The 12,677-nt window shown below is 43.4% G+C and overlaps 1 protein-coding gene across 2 annotated transcripts in view; it reads left to right on the top strand.

The window, feature by feature from the left end:
- CAMKV (CaM kinase like vesicle associated) overlaps nucleotides 1-12,204 on the top strand; it is a 59,720-nt gene extending 47,516 nt beyond the window's left edge. For both annotated transcript variants that reach the window (XM_053377387.1, XM_053377388.1), the window contains exons 3-11: nucleotides 1,267-1,398; nucleotides 3,065-3,139; nucleotides 4,051-4,189; nucleotides 4,873-4,993; nucleotides 5,733-5,808; nucleotides 6,912-7,048; nucleotides 7,419-7,497; nucleotides 8,041-8,128; nucleotides 10,067-12,204. In XM_053377387.1, the coding sequence (XP_053233362.1) occupies nucleotides 1,267-1,398; nucleotides 3,065-3,139; nucleotides 4,051-4,189; nucleotides 4,873-4,993; nucleotides 5,733-5,808; nucleotides 6,912-7,048; nucleotides 7,419-7,497; nucleotides 8,041-8,128; nucleotides 10,067-10,447 (1,228 nt within the window). In that variant the 3' untranslated portion in view covers nucleotides 10,448-12,204. The remainder of the gene's footprint in view (nucleotides 1-1,266; nucleotides 1,399-3,064; nucleotides 3,140-4,050; nucleotides 4,190-4,872; nucleotides 4,994-5,732; nucleotides 5,809-6,911; nucleotides 7,049-7,418; nucleotides 7,498-8,040; nucleotides 8,129-10,066) is intronic.
- Nucleotides 12,205-12,677: the final 473 nt, after the last annotated feature.

The following is a 12,677-nucleotide window of genomic DNA, read 5'->3' as shown; positions in this document are numbered from 1 at the left end:
GTACATTTTTGAAGTACCTATGGATGCAGACGCATACACAGAAGTTGAGACTGTGTTTATCCCCTGCCACTTGTACAAATCTCTACATGTACAGTTTATAAATTTATACACATGTGGGCAAATGTATGTGCATATGGTAGGGACAGAGCTTGTTGATTGAATCCTGCTCCTTTTTATGTGCACGCATTATAAACATGAGGCTACTAGCATCATGGTGAGTTTAAGTTGAGACTTGAACTAGGGATTTCCTGGCTTGCCTCACATACTTTTTTCAGAAGATATTATCCAGGGCCAACATATTTGAGTACTAAAAGGCTTTGCTTGCACTCTCTCATCAAGGTTCTTTTCAGCTTCCCCCCAGGTACTTGTTGACTTTAGGTCTAGTGCCAGTATTTAGCCTTTGCACCGTCTTTGGGCTGCATTGCCAAACAACCCAATTCTGAGAAGACCTGGTCCTGGTGCATCAAGAGACTCTAGCGGCCTCACACCAGCCATGGATTGAAAGGGCTGTAGCTCAGTGACAGAGCAACTGCTTTGCATGCAGAAGGTCCCGGGTTCAACCCCTGGTGTCTCCTGGTTGTACTGGGAGGAACCCTGGAGAGCAGCTGCCAGTTAGCATAGTCAATACAGAGCTCCATGGGCCAATGGGTCCAAACTACAAGAAAGAAGATTCCACCTAAACATTAGGAAGAACTTCCTGACAGTAAGAGCTGTTCGACAGTGGAATTTGCTGCCAAGGAGTGTGGTGGAGTCTCCTACTTTGGAGGTCTTTAAGCAGAGGCTTGACAACCATATGTCAGGAGTGCTCTGATGGTGTTTCCTGCTTGGCAGGGGGTTGGACTCGATGGCCCTTGTGGTCTCTTCCAACTCTATGATTCTATGATTCTATTCTATGATTCTATGACTCAGTAAAAGGCAGCTTCCTATATTCCTCCACTGAACATGAAAGGAAGTGGTGTGAACCATTTGGCCAAGCTCACAATTTCTTATGTTAGCACAGGCTTATAGGACGGTTGCTCCTCCTTAGCTTTCATCCTACCCCTACCCCATGCCTGGACTTCTCCAAGAGCAAACACATTTTGGTGGGACCTGGGATAGAGTGCTTGAATTTGGCATGCATCTGTTAGACAATATGGTAGATAGATGTATACATCACTCTTGAGAGAGTGGGTGACTCATGAAGTTAAGTATACGTGGTCCCTCTTGGGCTGCTCCAGCTGCTGGGCATGGACTGCTTAAATCTGAAGGTGGGTGTTCTTTCACCAGAGAGGAGTTCTGTGAGATATTCCGTGCCAAGGAGAAATCAACAGGGAAGCTCTATACATGCAAGAAGTTTCTGAAAAGAGATGGGCGCAAAGTGCGGAAGGCAGCAAAGAATGAGATCATCATCCTGAAAATGTGAGTTGTGAATGTCCACACTGATTGATACATTGGTCTCTGCTTTTTTCAGCTGCTGTGTTGCTATCTTTTTACTAATTGTGGTAGATAATCATAGTGTGTCCACATCCACTACAGCAAGAAATTATCTGGACTTTCTCTGATTCTCCAGAACGGCTCCTACATTGACCCAGGCATTGCCAATATTTTCAGGAGGAACTGGATGTGCATTGATTGGCCAGCCCATGCGTCAAACGCAAAGCCACATTCCTCACTCTCCCCTCCTCAAAGCAGAGTCCTCAAATGGAGTCACAAAGCCACACAAAGCCAATTCTTGAAATAGGTTCTTAAATGTAAAAAAAAATGTAAAAACACCTTAAAGATTAAATACCAGACAGATGTTTGGGCAGAGAAAACAAACAAGCTCTACTAGTGCCATGACAAGAGCAAAAGTGGCAAGGAAGCACAACACAACTCACAGCAAAAACAACAAACAGCAGAACGCCTATTCCTATTTGAAAGCTCATCTTTACACAGTGTTAATAGCTCTTTTAAAAAAAACAACTATTGGCATTGTACACTGGCACATCTGATCCCAGATCATGTGACAGATAGCTTATCCTACCTATAGGTGATATACAGTGTTAGAGTAAACTCACTGGGTGGAATTCAACATCACACTATTACAAAAGCTCCATCTGTGCAGGAATATCAGCTTGCCAGATAGAATGAACCCCCCCCCTGTCCTGAGGCTTCTGACAGACACACACACACACACACACTGAACCAGGAATGGGGGCAAGTCCCATTGCACAAGCAAGAGCCCTTGTGCAGGGCTTCTGCTAATGGGGTTCATTAGGTGACTCTTGCCCACTGAAGCCCAATAACTTAAGTTTATTGCTTTCAATGGCTCTGCTCTGCAAATGACAAACTTTGCAGGTCACTCTGTATGAGTGATAGGGAACCTTTATCAGAATGAGGGATATACTTCCTTCCAAGCAACCTTGCCTTTAGTGGGCCCTGCCGTCGTTGCAGTCAGAAATGGGGGGGGGGGGCTTTGCCTGCTACTCTCAGTGAGAAACTACCATGGGTGCCCATGGGAAGTATTTGAAGTACTGTGGCCACTGATGATCCATGAAGGATGCTGACAAACAGAAAAAAAGATTTAGGGGAGAGCTTCAGGAATGATGGAGGCTTTTGAAGGCTAATTCAGTGCTGAAGGAATGCGGTGCATTCTGTCTCAAAAGGAGATTGTTAATCTATCCCAGGTATAGGCAAACTCCGGCCCTCCAGAAGTTTGGGGCTACAATTCCCATCATCCCTAGCTAACAGGACCAGTGGTCAGGGATGATGGGAATTGTAGTCCCAAACATCTGGAGGGCTGGAGTTTGCCTATTCATGATCTATCCATTAAAGAATCCTTATTTACCACATCCACTGAGGGAAGAACAGGGACTCAGATTTAAATGATAAGGAACAAGATTTAGGTTGCAATGTACTTCCAAATTATGGAAGCAGCAAACGACTGGAATACGTTACAAATAAAGGTGACAGCATTCCCCTTGGAAGTTTTCAAGTAAAAGTTGAGCAGGTACCTGCCAGAAATACTTTGGCGACAGGATCTATGCCATACGCCAGCAGGTCTCTTCCAACCCCTAGCTTTTCTCTTCCTTTCCTTTCCCTACAGGGTGAAACACCCCAATATTCTGCAGTTGGTGGATGTGTATGTTACCCGGAAAGAGTACTTCCTCTTCTTGGAGCTGTAAGTAGTTGTTACCCAGAACTCCCAAGATGTTGCATCCATAGTGGCCTCTTCCTTTTGCTTTGTTGGGCCTTGGACTGCTCTACTGTGCCTGCTCAGCTGCAAACCATCTTGTCGGCAATTCACAGGATGCCCTCCCAAAGAGTGATTAGAAGCTTCTTCAGGAGACCATCCATTAAGAGAAATATGGAGGGCATGAATATTTATTTACTCTTCACTTGTTCTCCGCACCATTCATGAATTTCTGTTCATTTGAGGGAACGGTTGTAAAACATCTGCTTTGTATGTAGAAGGTCCCAGGTCCAATCCCCGGCTAGGAAAGGCCACCCTCTGAAACCCTGGAGAGCTTCCGCCGCTCAGTGTCGACAATACTGGCCTAGATGGATCAGTGGCCCGACCCCCAGTAAAGGCAGTTGCGTGTCGAGACCCTAAAGCCACCCCCTCGTTGAGAAATAACACACACAAGGACTCAGATATTAAGTTAATGTTACTGGGCAAATTTTAGCTACAACTTTATTGATAACAGAATGTGAGCAGTATTGGCTAAGGCATTGAATGGACCTGACTATATCTGACTCCTGCCCGATGCGCAGGGAGTCCGGTAAGGGTAAACCACCGGAAGGAGGAGCCCCGTCGATGCATACCAACTTGAGCTCCCCCTGGTGTTCCCATGTTGATGTTGAGGAATCATTGCTTCAACACTGGTGATCTTTGCTTCTTCCAGTACACTGGCATTAGTTCACCTGTCTTCCCAAGTGATGTGTAAAAAATTTCAGTCATGGTTTATATGACCTGTTTAGCAAAATTGTGGTGAACGTGCTTCTCTGTCCATGGTGTGGCAACCCTTGCCTTGCAGGTTACACAATTTCACGTCTTCCCTTGCCACTATGTCTCTCTTCTCTCATCTGCAGGGCTACTGGCCGAGAGGTATTTGATTGGATCTTGGACCAGGGTTACTACTCTGAGCGTGACACCAGTAATGTCATCAGGCAGGTGCTGGAGGCTGTGGCATACCTGCATTCACTCAAGATTGTACATAGGAACCTCAAGGCAAGTCCGTCAATCCTGCTGCTAGCCTTTGCTGCACAAACGTCTGAGCCAATTATCCATCCCATCCTCATGGGCTCTCGCTTCCTCCAAGAAGCAGACATAAGCAAATATAATAATGATGCCCTTCCTATTCCATTCTTTCTCACTGTTTTCTGTGACTTCCTGGCAAGTCCCATTCATGATTCTATATACAGAAATAGAAGCAGACCCATCCTAAATACCTAATACCTTGCTTTGCCCAGAATACTTTACGTGTGTGTGTGTGTGTGTGTGTGTGTGTATATATGTATGTATATGTATATGTGTGTGTGTGTGTGTGTGTGTGTATATATATATATATATATATGTATGTATATATTCTATCCTTAAAAGAGAATTCAAATATAAGATTTCATAAAAAATTACAACAGCAGCAGTGATTCATAGAATCAAGCAATCAGCAAGGGAAAAACCTTAACATAGCACATGGGAGGCAAAATGAAGAAGCTAAAAGCTGATTGTTTAAGAAGGCTTTCAACTAGGCGCCTTAAAATATACAGGTCAGTGCTTGATGGCTCTCATCTGGAAGGGCCCTCTGCGTGGCACAGCACTGTGAGCAGGAGGGAGCCATTCAGCAGTTTTGCTGGGGGAATTCCTTTCTCATTCATCTCTTCCCCCGCCCCTTTCCTGCTGTGTCCCTGCAGCTAGAGAATCTAGTGTATTACAACCGCCTGAAGAACTCAAAGATTGTGATCAGCGACTTTCACCTGGCCAAGCTGGAGAATGGGCTCATCAAGGAACCCTGTGGGACCCCTGAGTATCTAGGTAAGAGATGGCACAGTCAGCACAACCAGATGATGTTTTCATGGAAGGACCCAGTGGGGGGGGGGGATTATACACATCTAGTATAAAGTCCACCAGGGACTTGCCATCTCAGACACAAATGCCTTGTGCAGGCAGATGAAATGCAGTAGGTGCTGATTTCTCCAGGAAACTCACGCCTTTGAGATTAGCTTGTAAGGTTTCATGATGGAAAAGGTAGAACCAGCCACAGCTAATTTCATATTCCATCAAAAATAACATTCCTGCTCTCCACAATTCTCACACAAGAGACACTCATTCATTCAAAGCCATAACTGCTGTCTGATGAGACATCTAGTGCAATTCCCCGAGACTCCCAGCGAGAGGGGAGTGAGGGTGGCTCACTCATGACATGGGTGTTAAATGCTCCTGAAATGCTGAGATCTTTGGGGACAGTTTCATCTCTTATTAAAACAACAACAACCCAGTTCGACCTCTCTAAACCTGCAGCACATGGGATGTTGTCTGTCAGGGTGCACTAGTTCTGTTTGCAGGGAATTGTTATAGGTTCAAATACACAGTCCTTGCAGCTGCTTTCAGAAGTAGTATAGTCCCAAAGATGACTGCACCAGGTCATATTTTATCAGTGTTGATTTCCACTCCGATCAAGGCAAAGTTTATGAAATCCTTTGTCCTGGAGTTGTGTTTCATTGCCCTATATGTTCATGGGAGCAGCACTTGCCATCTGTTCTTGTCCTTGCAGCTCCTGAGGTGGTCGGGCGCCAGCGGTATGGACGGCCTGTGGACTGCTGGGCTATTGGTGTGATCATGTATATTCTGTAAGTAAGGAGCAATGAAGAAAACTGGAGTCCTCAGCCTATCTTACTGGTGACCAGGGGGGGGGGGGGAGATGGAGGAGGGTTAGAAAACAGGATATGAGGAGGCTGGTGGCTAAAGAGAAGGAACTAAAAGCTATCTACAGGAGAAGAACCATTATCAGCTCTTGCAACGGCAAAAGGGCAAAAGATTGTGTATGGTCAGAGGCTTCACTCAGTGGCAAAACTGTACACCTATCATTTCATATGACTGTCAGTGCGATCAGTTAGATTTGCAGGCATGACAGGGCCTTTTTGGTAGTAGCCCCATGAGTTTTAAGTTGAGGGGTGCATTTGCAGGCTTTAAGCAGACATTAAAAATTCATCTATTTCAGATGGCTTTTTCATAAAATACATTGCGGTCTCCTGCAGTTTTTATAAGGTTTTTAAGGCAGCAGTTTGATTTCATCCCTGTAGGCGCACTCCATTGTCTCTTGAGACTGACAGGATGCCAATGACAAAAAGGCTTAGCTTGTTTTACATGGTCTTTTTTATTAAAAAAAAATTCTTTATTTTATTTTAAATTAATTCACGTTACATGTTAATTGTCATATACATTCAACATTGTACATAACATATAATATATTATTTCTACAAATTCCCCATACCTAACCCTATAATCACCTCCCTTTTTACCCAAATACCCATGTGACTTCCTTCACCCACATGTGTGATATCCAACTTGTTACTTAAAAAAACACCTCTAATATTGTGTTCATTTTTGTTCATTAGAATAATCATCTATTAAAAACACAGCTTCTTAACTTAATGGGTTCAATCTATACTTATCCAGAGATTTCTAATAAAATGATTTTGTACCATATATTTTTCAACACATTTCCATTCCTTTCTTAATTTTTCTTTATTATGGTGATTTTTTGGTTTTTATTTTTGGTATCGCATAATGTTTTTATTTTGTTTTTAGCAGTATGTCTGTTGTTATTAAGTTTTATATGGAAGACACCTTGTTGCCCTAAAAGGCAGCTTATAAACCCTTTCAATAAATAAATCTCTTGCAGCTGATCTTCTTCCTATAGCTAATTTCCCCTCCTACCGCTGTGCTACAGGTTGTCAGGAAACCCACCATTCTATGAGGAAATGGATGAGGATGATTATGAAAACCATGATAAGAACCTGTTCCGTAAGATCCTGGCAGGCGACTATGAGTTTGATCCTCCCTACTGGGATGACATCTCTCAGGCAGGTAAGGTTCTATGAATACTGGAGAGAAGGAAAACACATGCTGTTACTTGTAGGAGGTACACCCACAAACCATGAAGGGAAATACAGTGCCAACGGTTCCTTTATCCAATCGACAGCATTTCCACCTAGCAGCTGCCCTGCAACAATAAACTCCTACCTGATTTTCCCAGTCATGTAAGTCTCAACAAATGTCAGTGCCATTCTAGGGCAGGTAACTGTGATCTCTTCCTTGGCTGATATGTGCCCCCGTGCCTCCCTCGTAAAGGACCGAATTAGGTATTAGGCAAGAAAAATCACAGGAGACTTCCAGTTTCATCTGATGAATGGTAGTGAGAGGAGACACTATATCCTTTTCTTCTTTGTTTCTCCAGCCAAGGACTTGGTGGCCCGTCTAATGGAGGTAGACCAAGACCAGAGGATTACAGCAGAGGAGGCTATTTCTCATGAATGGTGAGTGCCAAATAGCTGTTCCTGGTAAAATAAGGGTTTCCTATCAAAAGAAGGACTTAGGACCAAGGAGAATGGGAGGAAACGCAGAGAGGTAAGGTGTGTAAGGTCTTTATACTCTTAAATTGTCTTCACGCCCTAGAAAAGACACTGAAAATCCTAAGCAGGGGTAGCCAACCTCCAGGTGTTTGGGGTACAACTCCTACTGGTCCCAGCCACCACAGCCAATGGTCGGGGCGGTAGGGATATTAGCCCAAGCACATCATCTAGAGGGCACCATGTTGGCCAGCTTCTGCTATTGAATAAAATAAGCAGAAGCTGGTGAAGGGAGAAGAAACAAGGTGTTTCAGATGTTATAAGCACTGGAAATCTAGATTGGTTTGAGCAGAGGCCAGAGCATTCATGGTAATTGTTGGCGTGGAAAGTTGTCTTCCCATTTAAGCCCCAGCAGTACAGGCCCGTGAGCAAAGCTAAGGAAGGAAATTAGGCTAAGGAAGGGTAATTGCCAAGAGACACAACTCATTGTCATATTTTTTCTGTTCTCAGGATTTCTGGCAATGCAGCTTCAGACAAGAACATAAAGGACGGAGTATGTGCTCAGATTGAGAAAAACTTTGCCAGGGCAAAATGGAAGGTAAGGTCCCATGTACTTTGTGCTGCCAGCAAGAATCCTCTTTTGCACTTGAGGAAGTTTGAGATAGCCTCAAGGGAGGGGACACATCCCAGGCCTTCTCAGTCTGTCTCTAGATCTCCCCTGCTTTGTCATCCCTTATGGGCATTGGTTTTATTTGCATAAGGCCGCACAAATATGCAAAGGATTAAGGCTAGCCTCACTGCAGCCGGGTAGGAAACAGAAATGCCTTTGTCCATTCCTCACTATGTTTATAGTAGTGGCAGAGCAACTATAGTGTTGAGGATGGCTAGAACGATTTCAAAAGGGAAAACCCAGACTCAAATCCCACTTCAGCCATGAAGCTTGCTAAGTGGCCTTGAACACACCCGTCACACAATTAGCAACTGAATGGCTTTCCAACAATAAATTGCAGGCATGGGCCCCATCCACATCATAACTTTTCGCCCCCTGTTGCAGTTCCAGTCAGGATGCAGCTGCAATTTGCATGGAAACTGGGATGCACCCATTGGGGTGAATGCTAATTACATGAATGGACCTTGTCTAATTTTACCATAAGTTAAACTGGCACTTCGTTAGACTTAAGGAATGGCAGGAAGCAATTAATAATTCCTGCCAGAGTTGTAATCAATTTACTAACTATTGGAATAGGCCTTACTACCAAAATATTGATCAGGAGATGTTGACTTCATGAATATTGTGTAGACTTTTGCGAGTGATATGTTTGTCTCCTGGTTGTGTTGAAGAATATATTAGTAGAACCTGAAGAATCTATATTAGCTCAAATACTGATAAGATGTTAATATTTTGAATAACTTTAATACTTTAGAAGTACTTTGTATTAATTGCATTTTACATTATTAATTTTCATGTAATATTAATCTGTACCTTAATTATTTTTTATAAACTCTTTTATTCTTTGACATCTTAATCTTCCATGAAATTTTGCCTTTAGTTCCTCTATTAATAATATTTATTAACTCTATGGCTTATGACTTTTATATATACGGATACAATGTTCTATCTATCTTTAAAAAGAAACTTTAGCGATTTGGATGAGGAAAGTTCTGTATCCCACTCAGGTTCTTCTTCCTTGATGGTAATGGCACATGAAGAGTCAGTTTCCCACTGGATATTCTGGAATTTTTACTTCTAGTTCTCAGTGAGAAAGGATTCTTCACTGAGGACTAGACCACCCACCACCACCTCTGCCTTCTCCTGCCCAAATGTACTTTAAAAAAAAACAAAAAACTTTGGGCAGGGAAGCAGGAGGCAACATACAGGGGCTTTTGGGAAGTATACAACTGGAATACTCAGAAAGACTTGACCTTTCTCAGGGACATTCCCATAGAAAACATTGCCATAGCTAAAATGTAAATTGGATGTTATTCCCTGCCCCAACATTTTTTTTTATTTGAGGCAGGGGAGGAGTAACATTCAGGGACCACCTCTAGTTTTTCTATAATTCAGAAATTTTTTGGACCAAAAAAAAAATTAAATTGGTTAACTTCCGTTTCTGAATACTGCTAGCCTTCAGTAATATGGTCAAGAAGCCATACAATTGGATCGGTCATCATGAAATGAAATAAAGCTCACAGTACATTTTGGGGCCTAGCTGCTTGCTTTTTCATGCTTTAGCCTTGAGCTGCCATTATAGACAGTGTCTCTTCTCAAGTTTTGTCTGCAGTCACAAGAACTGAAAGCACACTTATAAATAAAGCTGAGATTCTCCAGTGTGAACATGCTATTATTATATATAATTTTGTGTGTGTGTAAACACACACACACAAGCCAAGGGTTTCATAAGATTTGGAATTATAGAGGGTGGGGTGCAAAGGAAGCAGGATGTAGGTGTTGCTCCTATTCCTTCTCCCCGCAATAAAACTGCGAGGCCATGACACGTTAACAACGAACGACCACCTTTCTCTCGCCAACCTGCAGAAAGCCGTTCGAGTGACCACAATGATGAAGAGACTCCGAGCACCGGAGCACACGGATGCAGCGAAACCAGCAACTCCTGCCGCTGCCACGACAGACAGTGCTTCCCCAACAGAGACCACCAGCGCCCCACAGGCAAAAGCGGAGGCAGACAGCACGGCTTCAGCCACAACAGCCGAAGCAGCCCCAGCGACAACAATGGCAGTGCCAGCTGCTGCTGCTGCAGGAGCAGCAGCAGCAAGCCCAGAGGAAACGACATCAACAGCTCCAGCAACTACGGCAGAAACTCCAGCGACAACACCGGCAGCCCCCACTACGTGTAATGGGGGAGAAACTGCCGCCCCCAGTGCCACGCCAGAGTCCTGGAATGAGGAGACTGGCTGAGTCAGAGGGGAGCAGGGCAAGGGCAGGGCTGTACCTCTCTTTGTTGTATTTCTCTTTGTAAATAGTCACTGGCATGGTACCCCCCCAACTGTCCTGGCTTCCCAACCAACCCCTCTGCGTGTGGCTGTCAGTTTGTCTGACTTCTATGTGTCTCCAGCTAGGTGCCAGCAGAGTTTCTATTTTTTATGTGACAGAGTCCAGAGAGACCCCGTTGGGCCCAGGTAAACAACAAGTGGTTGTAGAGGCCTAGCCCACTGCATGAAATTCTCTCTCTTTCTCTCTTTCTCTCTCTTCCCTGCTCCCTCTTTTCCTCTTTTGCTTTCCTTTTCTTTGTCCCATTTCTCGATTTGTTTTCTTACTAATCTCTCTCGGTCACTTGACTTGCTACTTGACTCCCTGAGGCTGGTTGGGAGAAGCTGGAGCAATCAGATCAGACACAGTAGCCATACTTTTCAGCCGACTGGTTTGTTATATACCATGGAGGTATGGGGAATGGGACGCAGGTCCAGGTCAGGTTGGAGGATAAAGAGGGCCACACACTGTCATGGCAGAGCTCTCAAATTAGTCATACTCATTGGAGATGCATGTGGAATTCATCTGTTCAGCTGCTGGCAAGATCTTCTGTAGCAATTTACCTCTATGTCCAACATATGGTTGTGTGTGAACAAAGCTAATGCAAAATCCATGTGAGTGTGTGTGTGCATTTGCTTGACTTTTCACTGAACTGTCGATACTGAACTGTCAACACAACTGGGGTGTAGCTATCCATATATTTGTGCAGAAGCAATTTTCCCTTGGGGACAGGACACAACCCTAATCTGGAAAACAAGCCAACTGTGAACAAGCAGGGGCAAGGAAGATAAAAGACAGGTGGGAAGCTGATTGATTGATTGATTGATTGATTGATTGATTTAACACTTGCTGCATTATCCCAAGACAACATGTTGAGACTCCTGCATCGCAGGGGGTTGGATTAGATGACCCTCTGTATCTCTTACAACTCCATGATTCTATGATTTTAAGCACTCAGGGCAGAATTATTTTATTATTATTATTATTATTATTATTATTATTATTATTATTAATTATTGTAGGTTATGGGAACCTTGCAGAGAGACCTCTAAATTATCAACAGTGGTTGTTGGAAAACAATGTGACAAAAGAAGCAAATGAGCAAATGATCTCCAGAGCAACACTGTAGAGCAGACAGGGGAAATCCTACACTGTGGCAAAATCCTGTAGATGGATTCTGCAGGCGATTTATCTTAGTGGGAATCTGTAGAAGCCTTGTTTAGGTATTTACATTCCTGCAACTTTACTGCAAGGTTCCTGCAAGGTTAAGTAACCAGATGAAAAGACCATCTGCTTCTGTACCTTTAATGGGTAGAAGAGGGGATTTTTGCAGGCGTAACTCATTATGCAAAAGTGAAAAAGCTGTATACCTATCCAAATTCCCTCTCTGACCCTACTTAAGGCATTCAGCTGGGAGGGAACCTAGCATTTAAGGTGGAATAGACTTCAAAAGCCAGTTAGGGTTGCAAGAGGGTAGAGTAAAGTAGTAAGCAACTTGTAGAATAGGATCAGCAGAAAGTGTGTGCGCACTAACAGCTCGATCATCTGCTTCCTTCCCTATCTGCAGTAGGCAAGAAGCTCATCTTTCAGTAAAAATGAAAGAATGTTCTCCCTCACCCTGAAATACACACTTTATTCCAATAGCTAGCATTCCTGAGCCTATGTAATAAACATTGCAGTCACCATTTTTGTCATCATTCTATACTGCCATCCCCCCTCCCATAAAACAGAGATGAAAATGTCTCTCTGCTTCCAGACATACTGTGAAGATAAACGTACTTTACACACTAGGAAATTTAGTAATTCTATATTTCTTACAGGATTTGGTTGGCATGCTATAAAAGAGGACCAGAGCCAAACAAAAAATGTTTATGAACAGTTGTTTCAAAACTCTTTCAAGGAAAGGTTGCGAACAAAAGTGAGAAATCAGGTAATAAAGGACTGTGCTATAGCATATATAAAAGCAGACAAATAGCACAATCCTATGCATGTTTATTGTTAAGTCCCAATGAGTTCAATATGGCTTACAAGTAGGGAGGCATAAAATCAAAATTCAACAACACAAGGACGGAGAATTTGTGACCCTATGGATGTTATTGGACCCAACTCCAAGGGGGATGTGGCAGAGGCTTAGTGGTAGAATACATGCATTGCATGC

Source organism: Podarcis raffonei, chromosome 2, assembly GCF_027172205.1.
Source record: "Podarcis raffonei isolate rPodRaf1 chromosome 2, rPodRaf1.pri, whole genome shotgun sequence".
In the NCBI taxonomy this organism is placed as follows: Eukaryota; Metazoa; Chordata; class Lepidosauria; order Squamata; family Lacertidae; genus Podarcis; species Podarcis raffonei.
Note: the sequence above shows the minus strand (reverse complement) of the source record. Positions and strands in the feature narration are given on the sequence as shown.